The following is a 23,966-nucleotide window of genomic DNA, read 5'->3' on the forward strand; positions in this document are numbered from 1 at the left end:
CAACTCAATCATTTGTTTTGTTTCTTTACACACAGGGGTCCCAATGTAATGTTAGCAACCCAAACACAAGCGCACTAGCCTGGTTTATGAGACACCAGAAGTGAAACTGACCAGTCTAAGATCCCTGCTAAATTGCAAACAAAACCTAGATTGCAAACTCTTTTTTGTCTTTTCAATAAGCGTTACATTGCTTCAGACGGTTCCCTGATGGAGAACTCTCAGGTGCAACGGTTATATAAATAAGAACAAAAATGGTGAAAGCATTATTAAAAGCAAAACTAGATCATTTTAAGTGGCATGAGAGGCACCAGCAATCGAGGGGTGTGTGTGTGTGTACACCCCTGGCCCCTCCGCACATGTAACTGCATGCTTTAAATTTTGACAGTGTCTCTTTAAGAGTCCCCCCACCCCCCAAAGAAAAGACAACAGTTGGAAGAGGAGAAAAGCTGGCTTTTACTCTTTCTTGCTTAATCCTTTGAGAACCAGATAGGTAGGCCATTGGATGCTTTAAGAGGAAGTCTGTCCTGTGCACTGCTGGGCTAGACACAGGAGACAGTAGGTGTCCTCCTATGGGCTGTGTTGTGATGGATTAGATGGTCCCTTTCGCCCTTAACAACCCGTGCGATGCTACATATATCTAAGGGGTAATCCTAGTATCTCTGGGGTGAATTATTCAAGACTGGTATTATTAAATCCATCCTGCATTATGAGATTGTAACCCCCCACCCCCACCCCTTTGTGCTGACCAGTGAGCCCTGGAGCGGTTAAATATGTTCACATTCCCCCGTCTCTTGATTTCTGTCTGCTTCATCCCTGAGCATCTGTCCACCTGCCAGAGAAGATTGGGACTCTGTTGGGAGAACCCATTTATCTTCTCCAAATGCTGATGCGATCATTACCAGCCAGGATCTTCCGGGAGCAGGGAGCGCTGTACAGACAACCTCATGCTGAAATTTGCAGTCAGACCCCCGGTGATCTCGGCTCATCTGAGGAGATGGTGTTTGTGTTGCATGCATAGCATGCAAAAGAGGCCGGGGCAAAGCCTTTGAAGAGGGGAAGCACACACAGGGCTTGTGGGTATGGGGATGCACCTGGCTTTTTTCTAGAATTGTGTCCAGCATCAGTTAGCCTGTCTCCCTTTGGCCAAGGTGTAGTGTGTCTACCTACTGCACCCAATCTCCATTTCCTTCTGCCCCCAATCTGAGGATCTTCAAACTTTGGAGAAGTTCAGACCCTCCCCTTGTAGCTTACGTGGTCTGACGCTAACGGTCGCACTGATAGGGGAGGAAGGATGGTCTAGAGCAGTGGTTCTCAACCGGGGGTTCGCGTACCCCTGGGGGGACGCAGAGGTCTTCCCAGGGGCAGTCACTTAGTTTTACAACAGGCTATGTAAAAAGCGATAGCGAGTCAGGACAAACTAAAATTGCATACGGACAATGGCTTGGTTATGCTGCTCGATGTACTATGCGCGGAAATGTACATACAATATTTATATTCCAGTTGATTTATTTTATACTCATATGGTCGAAAGGAGAAAGTCAGCCACTGTTCAGTACTCATGTACTGTAACACTTTTGTACTTTCATGGCTGATCTTGTTTGAAGTGAGGTGGAACTTGGGGGGACAGGCCGCGAGACAAAGCAGACTCCGGAAAGGGGCAGGGCCGCTGCAAGGATATTTTGTGCCCGAGGCAAAACTTCCACTTTGCGCCTCCACCCCCTTCCTCTCCCCCCCCCACTTACAACCTCCGAAAACTAGTAAACGTAGCATTATAAACAGCCTGTCAGAACAGGTAACGGCTGTTGTAATGTTTCTTTTTTACCTTTAAGGCGTTTCAATTGTTTGCCATTTTCTCTGGTGGTGTCCCATTCAAAGTCTTACTATTGTGCAAAGCTAAACAATTGAGCCCTGCATTGCATCACCAGCCAGGTTAGGCCGGGTGACAAATCCCCCTTGCCCCAAAAGGCCATTATCCCCTGGTGACTAATTTCTACTCCAAGTCTGTAAAGCAGACTTTTAAGGTAAATACATTATTCCTTCAACATTACCCATGCACACATCTCTCAAAGATTCTCACTCTTAACAAGTTACCAGCCTTGTGTAGATCCCTTCCACGTTCCTCTTTGTGGGTAAGTGCCCTGTAAGACGCATGTGGGGTGAAGTGAGTTTGTCAGGCCTGCGGTGACAGCTGTTTGTGAAGATCAGGGGGCCCTTTGCCAAGGGGTGCTGGTGTCACAGTGAGCTTGGGGTGGCTGACAGTATGGGGCAGGGCACTGAGGCTGGTGTGGCAGGTGACATTCACTGTTGCTGCTGCTCTTGGCCGGCAAGTCCCGGGCCCCAGCCGAGCCCAGCCCCTTGCGTCTCCTCTGCGGCGGCGCCCCCGGCCTGCGTCCTCCCAGATGGTTAAAGGTGGAGAGCCACTGGGCTCGGGGAGAGGGAGCCAAAGAAGCACCCTGATAGAAAGGAGCAAATCCAGGCTACATGGAGATTTTGTACAGTTCCCATATCGGTCACGAGTACAAGCAACGTCAGCTCTGCAGCCCGGGCCAAGAATCAGGGGTTCCCGTTGTCCTCCACCAGAGAAAATTTACTATTGTTTTACACGGACTGTTGCTCTTTATGGTACAAGCTGTGGCATCACGGGCTTTGGGGTTCTCTGAATTCCTGCTTCGGGGCTGCACGTCAGACTCAATGGGTGCGTCTCAGACGCTCTCACCTGTGATTATGTGGGGTGACCGGCCCTAGTCCTCCCTCCAGGGTAACCCTTGATGCTGGAATGAAGCCCAGTGGGTGGAAAGATCTAGTTCTAGTCCCAAATGATCTGGACCATCCCTTCACTAGTGCAAGGAAGTGATTGTGTCCCCATAGCCGGCTTGCCAGGAATGGCTCTGTCCAGCCTTTCCTGGCTGATAGCCCTGATTAGGCTGGGGACGTACAACCCAGATCAGACCTCTCTGGTTTGGGCTTGGCCACATGACATCAGAACTAAACGAATCTCTTTGTTCTCCCTTTGTGTTTTCCCAATCTGGGGCTCTCTACGCACCTGTGTCTTCCTGCTGGACGGAGCCCAGAGCGCACGCCAAGCCGGGTAAGCTATGCAACGGGGGCCTGGAGATCACCTGTCTGGAAGAGGGTGGAAATTAGCACAGAGGAAGGTGTTGGACCTGAAACAATGAGCGAGGGCACGTACTGAAATGACACAGTCTTGCTGCTTTGGCGGGTGGTGGGCACATCTTATCCCTTCCCGGCCCGCAATGATCGGGAGGCCAGCTCGGCTGTGCACAGGGCTGGAAGCTGAGTTTGAATCCCATCTCCCAACCTGACTCTGGGCAAAGAGGCCGCTGGCTTTGGGTGCCCAGTGGGGCACTGGAAAGCAGAAGCTAGCCGCAATGCAAGGTACTCTGGCCAGGCCATAGGCGGGAGCAGGTTTGGTGCAGGGCCCTTACACTGGCTATGCCCCCTGCGTGGCAGGTGGATTCCTGGGGGGCCACCCTTTGGGGCCCCAGAGCAGCAGGGAGAATGAAGGGCCGAGGGGTCACTCTGTTGGTGGGACAGGCTCAGCCAGACTCCATCTTTTGATGCCTCCCGGAAGAGCTGCGAGTGGCCTCTTTTCTCCAAGCGCTGCGCCCGGCTCCCTTCTCTTGTGGTTGCACTGGGATTCCCAGGAATGTTTTGTTGCCTGACCTTTTCAAAGCAAACAGCCCCGAGATAGCATTGCTGAAGCCCTGGCACTGAAAACAAAGGGCAGGAGTCTAACGATTCACCGCTGGAAGGGAACCAGCAGGAGAGAAAGGGGGGCTGTTTCTGCAGCGCTCAGGATCCACGTTTAATTTGCTTCTGTCGACAGATTATTTCCAGGGGCTGTGGGTGGAGTTGTATCAAAGACAGAGAGCCCCGTTTGGAGCTGGTGTCAATTGGCATCACTCCGTTGACTTCAGGGGAGCTACTGCTACCTACACCAGCTGGGGATCTGACTCCAGTGGGATTCTCCCCCGCCCTGGAGGGCGGACCCCATGGACTTCAGTGGAGATAGGCTGATTGACAGTAGCTGGGGATTGGGCCCCACTGCCTTCAATGGAGCTATGTCGGTTTACACTGTCCGGAGATCCAGACCCATTGACGTAAATGTAGCTACCGCTGTTTGCACCTGCTAAGGATCTGGCCCAGAACTGGAATTTGCACCAAGGAAGCAAAGATCATTGACGCATTCCCCAAAGAGCTTTGCTTTTCCCTCTCGAGGGTGAGGAGGGACTGGCTGTCTCGGGGAGGGGTGCACAGCATGGGAGGCTTTTGTCTCTATGACTCGCACTCGGATCCAGCCTGTCTGGTGGCCTTGCAGAGTGAGGAGTGAGCCATGGGCCCATGCTGGTAGAGAAGGATGATGGCCTTGTAATGAAGACGTGGCCCAAGGAGCTAAGATGACTAGTTTGTGCCACTGACCTGATGTGCAGCCTCGGCTGAGTCACTTCCCTGCTCAGTGCCTCAGTTTCCCCCAGCTGTCAAACGGGGACAGTGATCCTCACAGGGCAGGTCTAGCAGCTCAATTCTCTGTGATCTTCAGAAGGAAAGGTCTAGGGAAGTGCCTAGGGTGACTTGTCCCAGGAATGACTTGCCTTCTTGGGGCGAAGGGCTGGGCTTGCAAAGGCTCCTCATGCTGGGTGCTCTTTGGAAGAGCGGGGCTGGCTGTGTCGATGCTGAGCACTTAGCAAACTCGGCCCCTGGCTGGGGACCGAGTGGACCATAGAGGCTGAATTCCCCTCCCGTTCCTATCCCCAGCGTGAGTGCCCGCTGGCAGGAGAAGCTTGCCGGAGGGCTGCCCTGGGCTGTGGACGGAGGAATTGCGTCTCCCACCAGATCCCTTCCCCTCCTCTACAAACCAGCTTCGCTCAGAGCTGGCCTGATGAAAGGGAGCCCCAACCTGTTAGGGGTGCAGAACCGGCCTCACCCTTGTTTGTGGGTCCGTACAAAGTGTCCGGCACTTCCCCTGACCTGGGAGCAGACACATACCTCTCATAATTCAGAACTGCAGTGACTGTAAAGTACACGCCGTAATAAACATGGGCGGCTGCCTGCAGGTTGCAGCGTGTAAAACGGGGTGCGTCCATTGCACCCTTGTGTCCACTGAGGGGGTTTCTGGGAATTGGTGGGCCTCCCCTCCTTCAGGGCCGTGCAGTCCGCTCGAGCCAGCCCCAGAGGAAACAGGCATATCCTATCGATCCTGACATCAGAAAGTGTATCTCCTACTGTCCTCTTCACCCTACTTAAAAGCGCTACAGAAAGCACACAGGAAACCCAGTCACCCACCCCTAAAATGCAGCCACCTCTGGGGTGGAGCATGGTGGCCATTTAACAGTGCCACACAGCAGCTCAGAATGGGAAGCGAAGGGTAACGGATCCAGGTGAAATCTGCTAGGAGCTCTGAGCAGAGTTGGGGGCGGGGGAGGGAATCAGTGATCCAGTCTGAGCTGGGAGTGTGCAAGATAAAGGGGTTCCTTGCTGGTGGATAAAATAACCCCCTTGCTTTGACAGGGGTGCTCCTGTTGGGGGTTTGGGGGGGGCAGTTTAATGATGGAGGCTCTCAGCCTGACTTGGCCCATTTGCCCGCTCGCTGAGGCAAGTGTCTGAAGGTCGAGCGCTGCTCCCAAAATATCCTCTTACGTGCTGTCTGAGGAGGGAGCGTTTCCTGCTGAACAAGCAGGAGTATCCCCTCGGGGCCCCCCGCTCCCCCAGGTAATCCTACCCCCTGCCAAACCCCTGGGAGGAGACTCTAGAGGGTACACCCTCCCAGCCCCCCGCCCCGCCCACGCTGACTCCTGAGCCCCTGCCCTGACCCCGGGGTGAGCGCGCTCTAAACACTCACAGGAAGACCTGCCCCCACTCAAGACAATGGGGCCCTAGAGAGAGCTGTTCTGCCCCGCTCTGGCAGCGATCAACTGCGAGTGCCGTGCCTCCCGCTCCCTGGGCTGCCTTACTCCAGCCTTGCCTGCTGATACACCGCTGTCACCTCCTCAACAGGCTGAGCCCGGGGTCCAGGGGATGCGCCAGGGTAGGGGTGGCCTGGTTGTTGCATTTCTCCACACCACAGCCTGGGCCCAGCCACGCATGGGTTTGTGCGTGGCCCTCGAGGACTCCAGTGAAAGCAGCTCCCTTGCATCCATGCCTGGCATCAAACCCCCACTTCGCGCGTCCCTAGCTGTAGCCAGCCAAGGGTCACGGAGAGGGAAACTGAGGCACGGGGCAGGGAAATGAATTGCCCAAGATCTAGCCAGGAATACGACCCACGTGTCGTGAGCCCCCAGTTCTAGGCATGAACCACTCCTCCTGCCTTTAGAGCGCTCTTTCCATGTGTGTGTGCTCTGAGTGAAAGCCCAGAGAACTGGTCTCTCACCTGAGCCATGTCCACCTGTGAAATCCAGGTGACTTGACAGTAGCCTGGTGGGAGGAGGGGGAAGAGGAGGGGTGTTCTGATCTCCACAGTAGGGCCAAATAGTCCCTATTCAAAGGTATTCCAGATTCCTGCTACTCAGGCATTTGTCCTGGTGCAATAGGAGGCTAGGGAATGCTTCCGGGCAGAGGCAGCTAGCACCGACAGGGTCTGGTGGTGCCTGTGTGCTAAATTGCTTTGTGGTTCAGCCTTTGTGGCCTGTAGCGGATGGTGGAGGCCGGGCAAGGAAGGGTTAAAGATCTCACTGTGCCCCTCAAGCTGGCGAGTTATTTGCATCGATCCACCATGAAGGACGGTCTTGTAATTCCTCCGAGGATGAGAAATGGCGTGGGCTGGACCGGTGATGTGCTCAGCAGCCAGCGTGAGGCACGGGAAGAAAGAACAGTGGTTACCGTGCCACAGCAGGTGGATTGATCCAAAAGGGGTCGATTCCAGATCCTTAGAGCTTTTTGGGGGCACATACGATCTGTGTTCATACAGCACCTTGCACCGTGGGGTCCTGGGCCATGACTGGGGTTCCCAGGCATTACTGTAGTACATAAGTGGGGTGGACTGGGGGAAATTCTGCCTGACCATAGCTATGGATCAGCTTGTGCCCTGAAGCCTGAGGATTGATGGTAATTTTCATCTTGGCACATTGTCACCGGAGAGGCCAGACAAGTGTCTAATCCTTGGAAACTGTTTGCGTTCTCCTGCAGCAGGGAGTCCGGTGCATTAACTGTCAGTGGGGCGAACAGGTCGCTTCCTCTGGTCCACTCTGAGTTTGCTAGGGGGTGATCTTTGCTCCGAACAAATGCCAATTCATGGAGAGGAGGGGGAGGGGAGGGAATGACCAATCTTAGGTCAAAACTTTCCAGCCTGGCCCCTGATTTGGTTTTCAGATCTAGGTGCCCAACCTGAGCCACCTCAGGGCCTTATTTTCATAGATCCTGGGCACAACTCATTGGGAACTGCGAGTGCCCAGCAGCCGGGCACATCAGGCCCCAGGATGTGTCTGGGGGAGCACCCCAAAGCCCAAGCACCCTGACATCAGTGCCCACTTTGAAACCCATGCAGACCAGTGTCCTCTCAGCCTGATCGGGTAGATTGGGGTCCCTGTAACACCAGTGTCCATCCTGTGTCACTCCAGATACTACACCAGCTCAGCATCTGGCCAGAGCAGGTGTGTGGGGGTGGGGGGAAGGAGAGAGTTGATCGTTGGAAACCGAAAAGCCTGGTAGCGGGGGATAAAGGGATTTAAGACACCCACGTAGGTTTTGTTACAATCAGATCTACACCAGGCCAGTGCCAGTGGGGTGGGGGGAAGGGAGGTACTAGCTGATCTTCATACCCTGCATCCCTTGTTCCAGCGGGGAAGAGGTTAAGGCGGGGAAGTGCAGAGTAAACAGTAGACTGCTGATGGGGATTTTCCATTCCTGTCATGCCTCATTATCTCCCAAAGGGGCAGAACTTCTTTCAAGTCCAGGGACTAAGGGAGGCTGCTGTTATTCCACTGTTGTTTTAATTTAGCCAGTATACAAATATCTCTGTTAGGGCTGGTCTGCAAAGAGACCACAGCGCTTCCTCCAGTGTGAGTGTCAGGGGGGGCTTCTGCTCCCAGCTACCCCCCCCACTTTCTTTCTGGAAAATGTTTATTTAAATAGGTCATTTACGAGGCCCACCTGCCGCGCAAAGATCTGTTTGCATGTGCCAGCTCCCAGCGGCTGGTATCTCTCCTTGAACTGACCCCCGCCTCTCCCCCGCCCAGTCCAGATGCACTGGCGGTGCCTGACTGTGGAAAGGCATGTGGCCTTGTTGGGCTGGGTGGATTTTTTTTATTTCTCCCTCTTCTTCAACGCAAGCACAAAAATCCTGCCAGCCCAGCTGTGGAATGATTTACTGAAGAAGTGACATGCTGGCAGTTGAACAATGTTCGTGCCCAAAGGTGGCTGAGCCCGGGAGAGGAGAGATGTTTGTTTTTTTAAAAGGAAGGCGTGTGGGGAGCAGGCAGATCTCAATCTGGACGGTCGCATGGGCTCCCGGCCAGCGCTGGATGATTCTTGGCCATGGGAGCTAAGGGCAGAATGTGAAACTGACAAAACTCAGCAGCTGTTTGGTGCCTTTTCAGGGAGATCTTTAAGTGCTTTATAAACATTCAGTGAATTAAGCCTCATGGTCTTTCCCCCCGCTCCTTGGGAGGCAAGTAAGGATCATTATCCTGATTGTGTAGATGGGGAAACTGAGGTGCAGCAAAGCCCCTGCTCTAACCCGCTAGACCCCACTCCCTCCCCAGAGGCAGGACTCTGGGATTCTATTCCTAATACTCACTGGCTGCTCTAACCACTAGGATAAAACCTGCCTCTGCCTTTTAACGTTTGGGGTGTGATTTTGCACAGTGCCAATCTGAGAACTTGTGGGTGTGTCCAGGTAGGGGCAGGGTCCCAGAGTGTTAAAAAGGCAACTGGAGGGTGGGGGGAGCTGAGGGCCTGAGTTGACCTCCCCTTTACAACCTGCTGCCAAGAGAGCGGATACGATGGGGGTCTAGTGCCAAGCGACTCTCACTCCCCCGACCCCCCGACTAGCGAGGGAGATCGGGTGAGCTGCAGCATTTACGAGACCCAAAGTCTCCACCCTGGCCTTTGAAGGGGCTCAGATGCCAGAGGCCCATGATGTTAATTCCCCGCCCCGAAAAGAGCGAGGCCACACATGCTGAAGGCCAGCCGCAAAGCTGGCGTGTACATGCTAAGCCCCGGTCCCCTTGGCCTCTGGGGAGGAAGCTGTGGGAAATGGCTTGGCAACTTCTGGGACTCTCCGCTCTTGCTGTGCATTAACTCTGGTCTCCTCTCGCTTCCCCTGGGCAGAGCATTTCTGCCTCCCCTCCGGAGAGCCTGCAGGGTGAGGAGCGGCCGGGCGGCGCAGGGCTCAAGCGGAAACGGGAGGAGAAGGACCTGCCAGGACATTATGTGAGTGCAGCCATGGAGTCTGGCGGGCGACACTGGATCCCTGCCCCTGGGAGGATGGGTCGCGTATTGCTGGGGAGGGAGGGCGCTTATGGAGGTGGCAGAGGGCACTCGGGTGTTTGAAGGTCTGGGTTTACCATGCAGTGATGTAAAAGGCAGATCCCGCTCCTCTGGGGCGTTTCAGAAGAACACGTTAGACAAACTCCTGTCTGGGAGGGTCTTAGGTTTACTTGGTCATGCTTCAGTGCAGGGGGCTGGACCTGATGATGACTCGAGGTCCCTTGCAGCCCTGCAGTTCTATGATTCAGTCGCAAACTCCAGCGGACCAATGTTCCACCGCACCAGGCTGGGGGGGCTGCCCATGTGTGAAGCTTGAGGCCTCCCTGAACCCCTAAAGGGCTATCAGAGAACCCCGGGGGGGCTTTTCAGCCTGGCAGTCATCACCAGACTCTCCCATTAGGGGCTCATGTAGAAAGGTCGCATGGTTCAGTGTATAATGCACTGGGCTGGGACTCAGGGGATCTCAGTTTTGTTCCTGCCTCTGCTGGGTGACCTTGGAGACGAGCAGCTGGGTGCCTCACTGGGAGTCATTCCAGAAGCATCTGGGGCAGGAACGGAGCGGGCCTGATTCTGATCTTGCTTACAGGGTGTAAATTGGCTTCAATGCCATTAAAGTCAATGAGCCACATTCTCTGCTGGGGTGACCTGCACCCTGGGGGAGCTCTAGTCCCTTATGGAGCCTTTGGAGGCAAGGCAGGGGGCCTTGGGCGATGTCCAGAACAGAACCCCAGAGGGGGTCTGCTCCAGCCTCTCTCATTAGGGGTCACATAGGCAGGTGGCATGTTCACTGGATTGGAGCTCAGGAGACCCGCATTCTTTTCCCAGCTCTGCCACTGACCTTGAATAGGTCACAGCACCTCCCTGTGCCTCAGTTTCCCCTTCTGATCTTTTCCTCTCTTGTCTAGTCAGACTGCAGTCTTGCTGTCTCTCGTTAGTTGTACGTACAGCACCTAGCGCAATGGAGACCTGATCTCAGTTGAGCGCGTTTGGCTCTGTTCCAATACCACTAACAATTATACACCTGCCCAGCCTGTTGTTGTTTTTAATGTTGCCCAGATGCTATGGGATTTTTCTTCCAGATTCTGCAGGAGCTTTGGGGGAGAAATCTGGGGGCTGATGATGATCACTTCAAAAAAGAAAATTCAGTCCAGATCCTATGGAGATAGGAAATGACAACTCTGAAGAGCTTTTTAACTAAAAGGGACCTTTCAACGTTGCTTACTAGCTTTAAAGTGCTGCAGAAAATATTTGGGAAAATACCTTAAAAAAGAATTCCACAGGGAGACCTTAAATCCGAGGTGTTTCTGGGTCTCCGCTCATCTGACACAGCCTTTGCTTGTGTGGTGTCTGATCCAAAGCCCATTGAAGTCACCACTCACTTCCTTGGGCTTTGGGTCAGGGAGACAAGCCAAGAGAGTGGATAGATAATAATAATCCTTAGGATTTATCTAGCGTTTTCAAGCTGTTATCTTAAAACACTTTACAAAGGACATCAGCATCAGTCTGCCCATTTCCCAGATGGGAAAATTGAGGCACAAAGAGGCGACGTAACTTGCCCATCCAGCAGGCCAATGGCAGAGCTAAGGATAGACCTCAGGTCTTCCAAGTCACAATCCAGTGCTTGAGCCACTAGGCAGCACTGCCTCGAAATCTGTCCTGTGTCGGCATTTTGCTGTTTTAATGGTTCCTTGCTCTGTTTCTCCCCTCAGCAGGACAGCGACGGGGACAAGAGTGATTATAACTTAGTAGTGGATGAGGTGAGTGAGAAGGTTTTAATTCGATCTCTTAAGGCCTTGTCTAGACACACAATTCGTAGTACTTTAGCTGTACTGTTTCAGCAGCAACCTAGGGTAGATGCAGTTCTCTCAGTGCGAAGGTAATTGCTGCGCAGAAAGGGGAATGAATTCTGCTGTGGTAAGGCACTTCTAGCAGCTGTAAGATAAAACCGGATCTGGAAACGTCTCTCCCCGAACTGAAATAATGACACTGGTCTGAAATCTGTGTATAAACCAGGCCTAAGATGGTAACTGAAGGCTGCTCTGTTAGACAGAGTTGCCACCTCTGGCGGTTTATCACAAGCCTTGTGATATGTGGTGGTTTTTGGGAAGCCCCAGTTCTGGAAGTCACGTGTCTGTATCAGAAACTCAAGTTTTCTTTTTTAAAAAAAAACAGGAAGTCAGTTTCTAGCCTTCCTGACAGTGGAGAGAAGCTGGGAAATGTGACCTCGGAAAGGCAAATAGAAAGAACCCCAGAGCTGTTATTTTAAAAGAAAAAACCGCCCTGGTCAGCCAGGTCCATGGGTCGGCAAGCTGGAGGCACCTGTCCCTGAGCGGAGACTCGACTGACTTGCAAACAGTCGTTTTGTCTGTCCGGTTGATTATATTGTAGCAGATCAGCGGGCGTCCCCCAGTTCTTCCCAGTTGCTACCCATCTGCTCCATGCAGCCAATTGGAAACCACCCAAAGCATTAAAAGAGAGAGAGAGAATTAATATGGCTTGCAAAATTCCCAGGGCATTCAAAAGCAGAGCCAATTTCCCCGTCCTCCTAGGCTACATCTGCAAAAGCAGGTCTGGACCCCACTCCACCAGCTGTGTGACCCTGGAGCGTCTCCATTCGGCTCAGCGGATGGCCTCCAAGGCACCAGGGTCTGGCACGGGGAGAGCCCGCTCTGCTGCTGGCCGTGATGGCCCTGTGCTGTGGGCACACAGTGGGCCCCGGTTCCCTCCTCTCTGAAGGCGCCGTCTGCTTTTCTCTTCCGCGCTGCAGGACCCACCCTCTGAGCCCAGCAGCCCTGCCCACGCACCCAGCACTAAGCTCCCGCCCGCCCGTAGGGACATGCCCGAAAGCCCAGCCTCCCTGGCCTCCAGCCGGAGCACAACGCCCCTCAAACTGAAGGACCAGAGCCTGGTAAGGAGATGGGCTTGCGAGCTGGAGAGAGGCCATGGGATGGGGGGATCGACACCTGACTCTGTATCCCAGAGCGTCTCTCCCTGCTGCAGCACATGGGGTGGGGAGGGGGAGTCCGAAGCTCCTCGCCGGTGGATCTGCGAGTGGCATGGATTCTCTGTCCCTGCTTAGAGGGCATGTCACAGGCAATCCAGCCTGGAGGCTGCACCGGGGACTGCCCCTGCTGGAGCTCTGGATTTATAGTGGATGCTGCCCCCTGCAATCCCCTCCCATGTGCCTTTCCCCCATCACACGCAATTACTCGGGCTTCCCGTCTGGTCCTTAACCCCTCAAGCACTTAATGAGAGAGTGTCTTGCCACTCTCTCTCCCCGCCATCCTATTGCTTCCTGCCCACCCCACATCTTCCCCTGGCTCCCCCATCCCTGCCGGACATGAGGAAAGAACCCTGCCCCCTCCAGAGGTGAAGAATTGCATTGCACAGCCCCCCCCTCCCCCCAGCATCAGCCCGTTGCATGGTGCCCCCTATTCTGATGCAACCCACGTCCCCCATTCCTGGTTCCAAGCCCTGGGGGGGTCATAGATTGGCAATGGGGTAAGAGGGATTGTGCCAGGTGGAGAGGTGGCAGTGGGAGCTGGGGAGGGGGGAGGGCACAACAGACCAGGGGTTACTCCTCCTAACAATCCTCTTCTGCCGGGATCCCTCCCTCCTTCTCCAGCACTGAGGGACAGCTGGATGCCTAGGAAAAAACCTGGTCCCCAAAGGGTTAACCCTCCAGGCCACAAGACACTGGAGTCAGATCCGGGGTCTATGTGTCCCCTGGAGGTTCTCCGGCGCTCTAAGGGTTAACAGCAGTCGAGCGAGACAGGACGGTTTGGGGTGCAGGCAGCGTGCAGACTTCGCTGTGCTATCCGCAGGCAGCCTTGCCAAGTGGTTGCAGCAGGGTGGGCTCCGGGAGCCAGGATGCCTGGGTACTATTCCCAGCTCTGTACTGACTCGCTGCACATCCTTGGACCAATCAGTTCCCCGCCCCAGGCCTCGCCTCATCCCATCTGCACAGCGTGTCTACCGTGCCGTGGGAGCACGAGGAGGCCCTAATTAACGAGCATGCATCAGATGCTTGGAGATCCTTGGCGTGCTGATTAATTAATTAGTACCGAAGCACTTCCATCGCTAGCGGGTCTCCCGTGCTGCCTGGCAAGGGGCGAGTGCCTTCGGAAGGGAGGTTAATACGCTGGTAACGGGAGCCTGGCTCTGCAGGTATTTTCCATCCGGCTGCCTGCAAAATTCCCCTGGGCGCCTCCTCGCGCTGGGCAATCTATCGATTTGCCCAGCATCAACCTGATTCTCAGATTGAAACGTCAGCGGGAGGGAAGCATGGGGAGGGAGGGTATTGATTGTGCTGTCATTCCCAGCCCAGCCATCAAGTGAGGGAGCGAGAGGCACTTATAAGATTCAGCAGGAGCAATCTGTCGGCAGCAGGGGTTTGGGAGCCCTCATTAGGGCTGCTGGCACTTGCTGGTATTTCTCCCCGGGACAGTCTGGTTAGAGCAGACGAAATGCCCTAAGTGATATGAGATTTGCGGGCTCTGCTTGGATTTCTACCGTTCTGCACAAAACCCCCAGGCGAGCAAAAATGCACCAGGGGTTATTGGACACCACTTCAGTGAAACAGTGGGGCGGCTGGTCGATGGGCCTGATCCTGCAAAGGGGCTGGTGCACACAATCCTGGGGCGGGGGCTGCAGACTCTCTGTACAAGTATTAACTGGAAGGGGGTGTTCTCTAGGGGGTCAGAGTAGGGGGCTGGGAGTCAAGACTCCTGTGCTGTCGTCCCAGCTCTGGAAAGGAGTGGGGTCCAGTCCCAGTGGTTGAAGTAGCAAGAGCCAGGACTCCTAGGCTCTGTACCAAACCCAGCCATGGAATCTCTCCGTGAGCTTGGGTAAATTAAGGCACTGCCCTGTGCCTCAGTTTCCCCCTCGAGGTGTGTGAGGTTTCGTGAATGTGCAGGTAGCACTCTGGGGGGCCTTGGCTGGAAGGCTGTAAAGCAGGGCAGGGTAACATCTCCTTTCCATTGCAGAATGATGCCTCAGCCAACACTCCCACCTCCAAGTCCTCCAGCTCCTCTCCTCCACGGGACTCCCTAACGCCTGGCCCTGGGCCAAGCTCGGCCTCCCATCTCCGGCAACTCTCCTCCAAGCCACCTGCCACGGACACCATCAGTGAGTCTCTCTAAGGCATCCGCGTCCTTCTGAGAAACTGCCTGGCCCTGTAACACAGCACGTGTGTGTGTGCAGGGGGGCTCTGTGCATGTCAGCTGGTGCAGTTACCAATGTACAGGGCTCTGGGTCAGTGGTGGATTTCCACCCATATCACAGCCAATTTTATGGAAGTGCTTCTGCCGCGCTAATATGGCCTGTCGGTCAATTACACCAACAGGTTCAATGCATCAAGAGAGCCTGCTGTGCAATGCAAGGCTCTCCTTACTTCTCAGGTGTGGGTCCATAGTATGGTTTTTGTCAACCTGTGGAACTCACTGCTGCAGGAATTCAGAGTGACAAATACTGTGTCTGGATTTTGGAAAGGGTTCTGCATTGTTTCTGACTAATAATATTTCTGGTTATACATGTGAAAACACGGGGGATCAATGCGCATGCTTCAAGACATTAGCTGGCAGGCTCAGGAAGGAACTGGCAGAGGAAGGATGGTCTTGTGGGTACGCCACTGGACAGGGACTCGGGAGATCTGGATTCAGTTCCCGGCTCTGCCACAGACTCCCTGGGTGGCCCTGAGCAAGTCATTTAGGCCCAGATTATCAAAGGCACCTAACTCCCATTGATTCAGGTGTCTCAATACCTTTTGAGGATCTAGGCTTTACTCTCTCTGCACCTCAATACCCCATCTGTGAAAAAGAGACCGTTGGCTTTTCGTCTCTTTCGATGTGTCTACACGGTGCCTAGTTACAAAGGGTCCCTGGTATTGGGGGCGGTGGGTTATTTTGATACAATTATTTGATCCTCGTGTATTTTCCTCCCCACCACGGTGCATACTGTTCTGTAGTCCAGGTGCCTTTGGAGAGTTTTCATCTCCTTCTGACACATCAGATACTGGCCACTCCCAGAGACCAGGGCCCAATGCTGGATTTGTCTCTGGGTGCCGTGTGTGTGTGTACCCTGAGGCTACGTCTACACTGCAGCTGAAAGGTGTCACTCCCAGCTTGGGTTCGACACATGTATTAGCTCTGCTTAAGTGAGGGCCTAAAATGACAATGTAGCCGCAACAGCTTGGGCTAGCTGCCCGAGTGAAACCCCATCAGAGTTGATCAGTACGTACTAGGTGGCGAGCCCGAGCCGCTGCGGCAACATTGTTATTTTAGGAACCAGGAAAGAGAGACAGAAGCAGATGGAAAACAAGCGAACTCTTACACTGGACACTCTTGGTCTTGTGCTAGGAGACGGGACGGAAGCTCCTGATCTCCATTCTCTGGACCATTCAGTGTTTTCGAGACTCTATCCTGTGCCCTCTGTTCGTCTCCTCTCGCAGGTGATGCTCCCAGTCCGTTCAATCTCTCTTCCTAGGAGAGTTTTTCCCGGTCCTCCGTCATTTGTGGCTCTGGGCCCCCTCTGGTACTGTGCACAGTAGCCAGAAGAAGCCGCACCATTGCTGTATTACTCCCTTGAGTAAGTGCAGGATTGGGCCCTGCACTGTTGTTTGTTTCACAGTTGCGCCTAGAGGCCCCGACTGAGATCAGGGCCCCATTGAGCTGGGTGCCCTACAGACAGCAAGAGACAAAGTCCCTGCCCCGAAGATCCAGCTGTTTAAGTGGGGCTCACTTGAAAGTCCTCAGGGGTGTGGTTTAATGTTAAAGGTACAGGGCCGTAGGGTGCCTTGGATCAGCTCTGCCACTGCCTATCTGGGTGATGCTGGGCAAGTTGTTTTGCCGCTTGGTGCCTCAGTATCCCCATCTGTAAACCGGGAGCATTACCGACTTCACAGGGGTTGCTGTGCACTGGTGTTTGGAGAGTGCTTTTGCAACCCTCCTGTGAGAGGAGCCGTAGAGCGTCGTGGAGATTTCTGCTAATAAAAATGTGTCCAGGCTGACAGCTGGGTAGTGGGGAAAAGCGTGGATCGAGACTGGCAGTTTTCAAAGTGGAAATAGAGCAAGACTTTGAGAAATGAAGCCCTTGTCTGTGCTAGAAAATTATTCTGACCAGGGGATGGAAATCGATCTTGATAAACGAGGAGAACTTCTGAGATAAATGCACCCGGATCAGCTTAGAACTCTCTTGCGTTGATTTAGCTTAATTCAGTATGAGCCCAGTTTAAAGGAATTTCAGAGTCTCAGCATGTCTAGGGCTGCTGGCTTGGGGCTCAGGAGACCTGAGTTCTTTTCCTGGCTCTGCCACTGATCCCTTGGGCAAGTCCCGTCGCCGCTTTGTGCCTCAGTTTCCCCTTTGTCTGCCTTGTCTAAGACATTTGAGGCAGCAGCTGCTTCTCACTATATCTCTGTATAACACTTAACATAACAGGACCCTGATCTCAGCTGGGGCTTCGTGGTGCTACTGTGGTACAAATATTAACTACTCACAAGTTCCTGGCTCCTGGCTCTGGGTGGTCAGGCATTTAGATCCATTGGTCCCAGGTTCAATCCCCGCTGACCAGGACCCACCCTGAGGCGTTACGCTGCCATAATGCAGGTAACAAGCACCCAGGGGTGCTGCTCAGTGGCTGCATCTCTTCTCTTGAACCCCCAGCTCTGCGCAGCCCCCTGAGCGTGCCCAGCACCTACGCGTCTTCATTTGGGATGGTGCCCCACGCCACCATCAACGGCGAGCTCTCTGCCCCCAGCACCTACGTGAGCATCCACCTCTCTCCGCAAGTCAGCGGCACGGTGATGTACGGACGGTCCCCTCTGGTGAGTCGCAGACTGGCCGGGGCAGAGGCCAGCTCAGCTCCAGCCACCTCCTGCAAAGGCCCTTCTCCACCTTCACCACAGAATACCGTGCATGCGTGGGATGGAGAGTAGCAGTGGTGAACTCAACAGGGGGCAGCTCAGTGCAGGGCACGGGCCAGTTGAATACAGCCAGTTAGGTGCCCGGCTCCCAGTGGCAGCTGGGGGGGGGGGTGAGTTTGTAATGGCCCTTTGTCTCTTTAAAGCTCTTCCCCCCTTGGAACATGGCCGGGGCGGTGCCCTTTGCAGCCAAGCCCTGGTCCCATCAGAGTTTTGCTGCCAGGAGCAGGAATTGGCCGTTGGCTGGTCAGCCGCTGCCCCCTCCCATATATTCTTGGAGGAAACAGGCTGCAGAGATAGCCAGAGAGGTTGTTCCAAGCCAGTCTTAGCGCAGGGCGGCCGGACCCTGCTCGTCTGTAGGCCCAGCCACTGTGGCCCTTCCCCACCACGCCGCTTGGTGGACCAGGCTCCCTTTTGCTTTTGCAGGTGGCTTTTGAGTCTCACCCTCACCTGAGGGCTTCCACCATCTCCTCCTCTCTGCCGGCCATCCCCGGGGGGAAACCGTAAGTGCAGCCAAATCTGTGCAGAGGGGCTGGGGGCGGGGGGAGGAAATCGTGGAAACGCCCCAGGGGAAGGTGGTGGAATGCAGGTCATCACCAAGCCAGGCTCCCACTGGCCCACGGCAGCATTCCGCACAGGAGCTCCCACATGGAGGCGGTAATAAACAGGCCAAGGCCATGCTGCAGCCTGGAGGAAGGATGGTCCAGTGGTTAGGGCTCTGCTGTAAGACTCCGGCGCCCTGGGTTCAATTCTCTGCTCTGTCCCTGACAGAGTCGCTTCATTGTTGTGACTCAGTTTCCCCATCTGGACGCTGGAGTTTACAGCCCTGCCTCTTGGGGCAGGGAGGGGGCTGTGAGGACCAATACAGTAAGGCTGGGAGGGGCTCAGCTACTACAGTAATGGGGCTGGGTACCTACCTACCTGGAGAGGTCCCTCCTTGTCTAGTGTGTGACCCCCACCCTCCCTGGCAGGGGAAATCTCCAGCCAGAGGCTACGGACAAAAGTGGGTGACAGATGCCCAGACACAGAGCGTAACGCCCAGGAGGGCTGCATCCCTTTAAGGCCTGCCAGCACTTACCTGCCTCTCCCCCTCCTCCAGCGCCTACTCCTTCCACGTGAGCGCCGATGGGCAGATGCAGCCGGTCCCCTTCCCTCCCGACGCCCTTATCGGCACCGGCATCCCCCGGCACGCCCGCCAGCTCCACACCCTGACCCACGGCGAGGTGGTCTGCGCCGTCACCATCAGCAACTCCACCCAGCACGTCTACACGGGGGGCAAGGGCTGCGTGAAGGTGTGGGACGTGGGGCAGCCTGGGACCAAGACGCCCGTGGCGCAGCTGGACTGCCTGGTAAGGGGAAGGGGCCTGGGGACAAACGAGCAGGGGGAAGGTGGCTTCTGTTGGATCCAGCACAATTCCTTGCTACCCTTGAGAGCCAGATCCCTGGCTGGGGAAAATCGCCATTGCTGGGGTGACTTCAGCTGAGGATCTGGCCCTGTGTGCTGCAGCAGCTGAAGATGCCAGTTTCTGTATCGCAGGCGAGACGCACTGGAGATTGTCACTTGGTTTGTTGGCGTGGCCCCCCTTGGCTGGTAGACTGGACCATAGAGTTTGGACTCAGGATACCCAAGTTCCAGGTCCTGTCGTTGCGGCTGTGTGCCCACCGTGGGCTGGGCTCTGCACTGGTTAGGCCAATGCTCTGTGTGCATGTGCGTGTGTGTGTGTGTGAGATGCCCTGCCTCAGTTTCCCCCATCGAGCCGGCAAAGGAACTGTGCCCAGGCAGTGGTGGGAAACGACCTCTGCCAGGGTCATTTTAAAAGCGGAACGGAGCTGCGTGCGTCGGCTGGGGCCGTTCCAGGCCAGCTTCCCCGGCGCGTCTGGAGCATCGGCGGGGACTGGAATTGCTCCGTTGCTAGAAAACCCTCGTCAAAAGGAAAAGCGATTAATAATTGAGCTTCCCCCCCGGGGGCCCTGTTCATTAGCATGCCAGAGATCCCGGCGCTCCTGCCCTTACTGGAAGGTGCTGCGGAGCCGACGAGCGTGGCAGGATGGCTCATCACTGCAAAACAGGCAGGGCGGGGGGCACTCGCTCCCCTCCCATCTTTGACCAACAGGGCTCCGATTTTTGTCCCTCATGCCTGCTCCCCCCCACACACACACAGAGCTCCCGACGAACTGTCCCAAGTGCGGCGGGTCTGGGACTGAAGCAGCCGCAGCTTGGGGTCACTTCAGCCAGGCTGGATGCTGCGGTGCTGGGCGTGCTTGAAGGGGGCTGGATAGGTTTGGGTGGCTGTGGTACGTGCTGAGAGCTCCCTGCGCTTTGCACTGCTTTTAAGAGCTTGTGGGGTGCTCTCTGTCTCCCCCATGCCGCAGAAACCCCGACCGCCCATGGGATGGCGGGTAAAACAGGCCAGTCTCTGTCACTGGGCACTCACACCCTCAGGCACACGGGACAGTGGATGGGCTTGTGCGTAACGTGTTGGCTGGGGCTTCGGGAGATCCGGGTTTAATTCCTGGCTCTGCCACTGATTCGCTGTGTGACCTCGGGCGAGTCATTTAATTGCCCTGTGTTCCTACTTGTGAACCCCTGGGGCCAAAGCCCAGCCTTTCGGGGGGGGGGTGTAGCACCTGGCACCGTGGGGCCCTTGGCAATGGGCAGGACACTAGGTCAGGTTGCGGGGGAAGCAGAGGTGGGGAACCAGGCTGCTTTGGAGAAAGGTGGAAATTGCTTCAAGGCCTGGAGGGCTTTAGAGCCTGGCTGCTGAGCCCTGCAGGGTGAACTCCATTGACCTCCACTGAGTCCCTGGCACAGGTGCCCCCTCCCTGCAGGATAGGTGGCTCTGAGAGGCTGCAGGCTGAAATCAGGGGAGACAATCCACTGACCCTTAAGGGGCATTGAATCAGGGACCCCCGCACTCCACAGTGACTGGCTTTAAGGCTGCTCCTCCCTCTCCCTTCCCCAGAACCGCGACAACTACATCCGCTCCTGCAAGCTCCTCCCGGACGGGCGCAGCCTCATTGTGGGGGGCGAGGCCAGCACCTTGTCCATCTGGGACCTGGCCGCGCCCACCCCCCGCATCAAGGCAGAGCTGACCTCCTCGGCGCCCGCCTGCTACGCCCTGGCCATCAGCCCCGACGCCAAGGTCTGCTTCTCCTGCTGCAGCGACGGCAACATCGTGGTGTGGGACCTGCAGAACCAGACGATGGTCAGGTGAGGCCCGCTCCATGCCCCCGTAGCTCGCAGGGCCTTCCCTGTGTGGCCCCCCCGGGTCAAGTACATGCGGCTGGGATCAGCCGGGTGACCTCTACCTCTCGTTGCCGGTTGGCGACAGTCACACCTCGGGGCGCATGGACTGCTGGGGTGGGACCTGCTGAACCAGACTCTGGTCAGGTGAGGCCCGGGGTCTGCCTGCCGCCGGCTAGGCATCCCTTCCCAGGGTGCGGGGCGGTGCGGCTGGCTGGCGCTGGAGCGGGGAGGAGCTGCCTGGCCGCAGGACCCGATCCTGCAGCAGGCTCCGGGGCCTGACAGCCGCGCTCTCCCCTCCAGACAGTTCCAGGGCCACACGGACGGCGCCAGCTGCATCGATATCTCCAACTATGGCACCAAGCTGTGGACGGGGGGGCTGGATAACACGGTGCGGTGCTGGGACCTGCGGGAGGGGCGCCAGCTTCAGCAGCACGACTTCAGCTCCCAGGTAGGGGGCGCCGCAGAGCCCGAGCGGGTGGGGGCGGTCGCCGCGCGGAGCTCTCCCCTCTCCCGCAGAGCCAGCCAGGCAGGGACCCGTTTCCCGGGGCCTGACTCTGCCTTCTCCCCCAGATCTTCTCGCTGGGCTACTGTCCCTCGGGGGAGTGGCTGGCCGTCGGCATGGAGAGCAGCAACGTGGAGATCCTGCACGTGGCCAAGCCGGAGAAGTACCAGCTCCACCTCCACGAGAGCTGCGTCCTCTCCCTCAAGTTCGCCTCCTGCGGTAGGAGTGTGTGCAAATGCAGATGCGGGCTCAGGCTGGGCGAGGGGTTGCATGGCTGGGCAGTGACTGGGACTCAGGAATAGGCATCTGTTCCTGGCTCTGCCGCTGTCCTGCTGGGTGACCTTGGGCCTCGCTCTGTGCCTCAGTTTCCCCTCCCGCCCGCAGTCTGTGAAGATGAGGGGCCGTTTCCCTTCGTGTCTGTGTGGCCCTGGCACAATGGGGACCCAACCTTGGTCGTGGCCTGGAGTTGCTAATGTCACACAAATTTCATCTGAGCGTGATGGCAGAGCTCCGCAATGGGGTTTACGTGGCCAGCCCCGGAATATGGAACGGAGCTGGGAAGAGCTTGGAAGGCTGCGTGGGTGGGACTCCATGTTTACAGGCAGGCTGAAAGTTGATCCAGCCTGGGCTTTGCTTTGGATGTCCCCAGTGCATCGTCCTCTGCTCCCAGGGCAGGTGGTTGCTTGTGGGATGCTGTTGGGATCCCCCCGCGCCTATGGGCAGCGTCTCCCCTTCTGCTGAATCTCTCGTCCATGCACACGACAGCCCCCGCTGACCCATTGGACTCTCCCGCTGCAGGTAAATGGTTCGTGAGCACAGGGAAGGACAACCTGCTGAACGCCTGGAGGACGCCCTACGGAGCCAGCATCTTCCAGGTGTGGTAGGGTGCCCTGCCGGGAGGCACGTTCTGCTTAAATCCCTCACCCCCGGCAATGCCGAGAGTGGGAGCAACTGCCCAGCCCATCAGTGGCTGCCCCAAAGCCAGGTTCACCCAGAGTGGACCAGAGTCTGACCTCCTGCACAAGGCAGAACAGGAGTGTCCTGAATTAATTCCTGATTGACCCAGAGCATCAGTTCAATCAGTGGGAGGCTTTCTCTTGGTTTTAATGGCCTTTAGCACCAGCCGTCCCTGCCCTAGCAGAGATCAGGGAGTGCTGAGAGAAAGAAAGTTGGGCTCCGATTTTAACTCACCTGAGAACAAGGTCTCGGCCAGTCTTTGCCACTGGTCTCCCTGGCCCTGCTCTCAGCCCCCACCTCGTTATCCCACTATCGGGGCCGCCCAGGGGGCAGGTGCCCTCTCCTAACCTCCCCTCTTTTCTCTCTCTCTCTCAGTCCAAAGAGTCCTCATCAGTGCTAAGCTGTGACATCTCGATCAACGACAAGTTCATCGTCACAGGCTCCGGCGACAAGAAAGCCACCGTCTACGAAGTGGTGTACTGAAGCATGCGTGGCGGGGGGGGCGCTCCTCCCCCCTCTGCCGGCAAAGGCCGGCAACACTGCCTTGGAGCTGCCGGGACCGAGCTGTACCGGGACCAAAACCAGCGTTACCCAGGGCAGCCTTTCCAACCGACCGCCGGGGCCTCAGAACGCCACGTGCGCTGGGAGCGGGCCCCCCCCTCCCCACAGCTTCAGCTGCGGAGCCTCGCGCGGTCGTTCCCGGCTCGGAGGTGGGCCTTGTCTGAGTGCGACGCTCCCTCCACTCGCAAACAGGTGCAGGCGGATGGAGACACGAGACGCCTCGCTTCCTTTCGGCATCTTCCACGCTTCCTCCCCGGGCAGATGTGGGGGAGTTAGGAGTCGCTGGGATCTGACCGGCGCGGGGGTTTGGCTGGAGAGGCAGGGCCCGATGGGCTTCCCAGCTAGAGGACGAGCAATGGCCGGATCCCAAGGGCCGGAGGGGAGTTATTACTGGTGCAAGTGATGCTGTTATCACTCAGTGAGCAAAGGGGCTGGGGCCTGGCACTTCTCCCACATTATTGCTACTGATTCAATGACGCCAATTTTCTGTTGAGAAAACAGCTGTAATTTCTCCTCAGTAAATAAATGTATTTAACAGGCCGTAGTTTCAATCCCTGCGTAATGAAACGTGTGGATTTTCCGTGTGGCTGGGGACAAGCACAGGCCCCGGATTACAGCCAGGGCCCCCATGAAACACCCCTGCTGCTTTGGTGACTTGGTGAAAAAGGAGCTGGGGTCCTCCCTAGAGATGCTGGTGACAGCTGGGTCCTCTCCTGGGTGAGGGTTGGGGCTAAGGTGCTGGGCTGGACCTTGGGCAAGCTGGGTGAGTATCCCAGCTCTGCTACTGCCTCTCTGGGTGACCTTGGGCAAGTCACTTCCTCTCGTGAGGCCTCAGACCCTCACCTGTAAAATGGGGATAATCCTGCCTGGCTCCCAGGCTTTTGGAGGTTTACTGTGAGCTCTTCAATGCAGGGCCTCCCCCTCCGAGAATGCGCAGTGCCTAGGGTTGCCAGGAGTTTCCTGCAATCGGCCTCAATCTCCCGCTTGCTACTGAAAGGACTCCAGTAGATTTTAACAGGCCAAAAGTCTGGTCGGCAGGGGCAGTGCAGCGGGGCTAAGGCAGGCTCCCTACCTGCCCTGGCTCTGCGCAGCTCCCAGAAGCAGTGGCATGTCCCTGCAGCTCCTAGGCGCAGGCAGGGGCAGCCAGGGGGTGTCTCGGCACACTGACTCTGAAGCGCCCATTGGCCGGGAACTGTGCCCAATGGGAGCTGCAGGGATGGTGCCTGCAGGCAAGGGCAGTGCGCAAAGCCACCTGGCTGCCCCTGCCTGCGCCTAGAAGCCGCAGGGGCATGGCGCTGCTTCTGGGAGCCATCGGAAATAAGTGCCTCCCAAAGCCTGC

At 56.2% G+C, this 23,966-nt stretch overlaps 1 protein-coding gene across 8 annotated transcripts in view; it reads left to right on the forward strand.

Annotated features, from left to right (window-relative positions):
- TLE2 (TLE family member 2, transcriptional corepressor) overlaps positions 1 to 23,178 on the forward strand; it is a 34,349-nt gene extending 11,171 nt beyond the window's left edge. For 6 of the 8 annotated variants that reach the window (XM_073323751.2, XM_073323750.2, XM_073323754.2 and 3 more), the window contains 13 exons: positions 3,072 to 3,088; positions 9,286 to 9,387; positions 11,154 to 11,201; positions 12,212 to 12,352; positions 14,430 to 14,571; positions 17,104 to 17,264; positions 17,787 to 17,863; positions 18,460 to 18,709; positions 20,324 to 20,571; positions 20,908 to 21,055; positions 21,178 to 21,328; positions 21,908 to 21,984; positions 22,442 to 23,178. In XM_073323751.2, coding sequence (XP_073179852.1) covers positions 3,072 to 3,088; positions 9,286 to 9,387; positions 11,154 to 11,201; positions 12,212 to 12,352; positions 14,430 to 14,571; positions 17,104 to 17,264; positions 17,787 to 17,863; positions 18,460 to 18,709; positions 20,324 to 20,571; positions 20,908 to 21,055; positions 21,178 to 21,328; positions 21,908 to 21,984; positions 22,442 to 22,549 — 1,670 coding nt within the window. In that variant the 3' untranslated portion in view covers positions 22,550 to 23,178. The remainder of the gene's footprint in view (positions 1 to 3,071; positions 3,089 to 9,285; positions 9,388 to 11,153; positions 11,202 to 12,211; positions 12,353 to 14,429; positions 14,572 to 17,103; positions 17,265 to 17,786; positions 17,864 to 18,459; positions 18,710 to 20,323; positions 20,572 to 20,907; positions 21,056 to 21,177; positions 21,329 to 21,907; positions 21,985 to 22,441) is intronic. The other 2 variants (XM_073323752.2, XM_073323757.2) reach the window with 1 other exon arrangement.
- Positions 23,179 to 23,966: the final 788 nt, after the last annotated feature.

Source organism: Lepidochelys kempii, chromosome 25 (genome assembly GCF_965140285.1).
Source record: "Lepidochelys kempii isolate rLepKem1 chromosome 25, rLepKem1.hap1, whole genome shotgun sequence".
In the NCBI taxonomy this organism is placed as follows: domain Eukaryota; kingdom Metazoa; phylum Chordata; order Testudines; family Cheloniidae; genus Lepidochelys; species Lepidochelys kempii.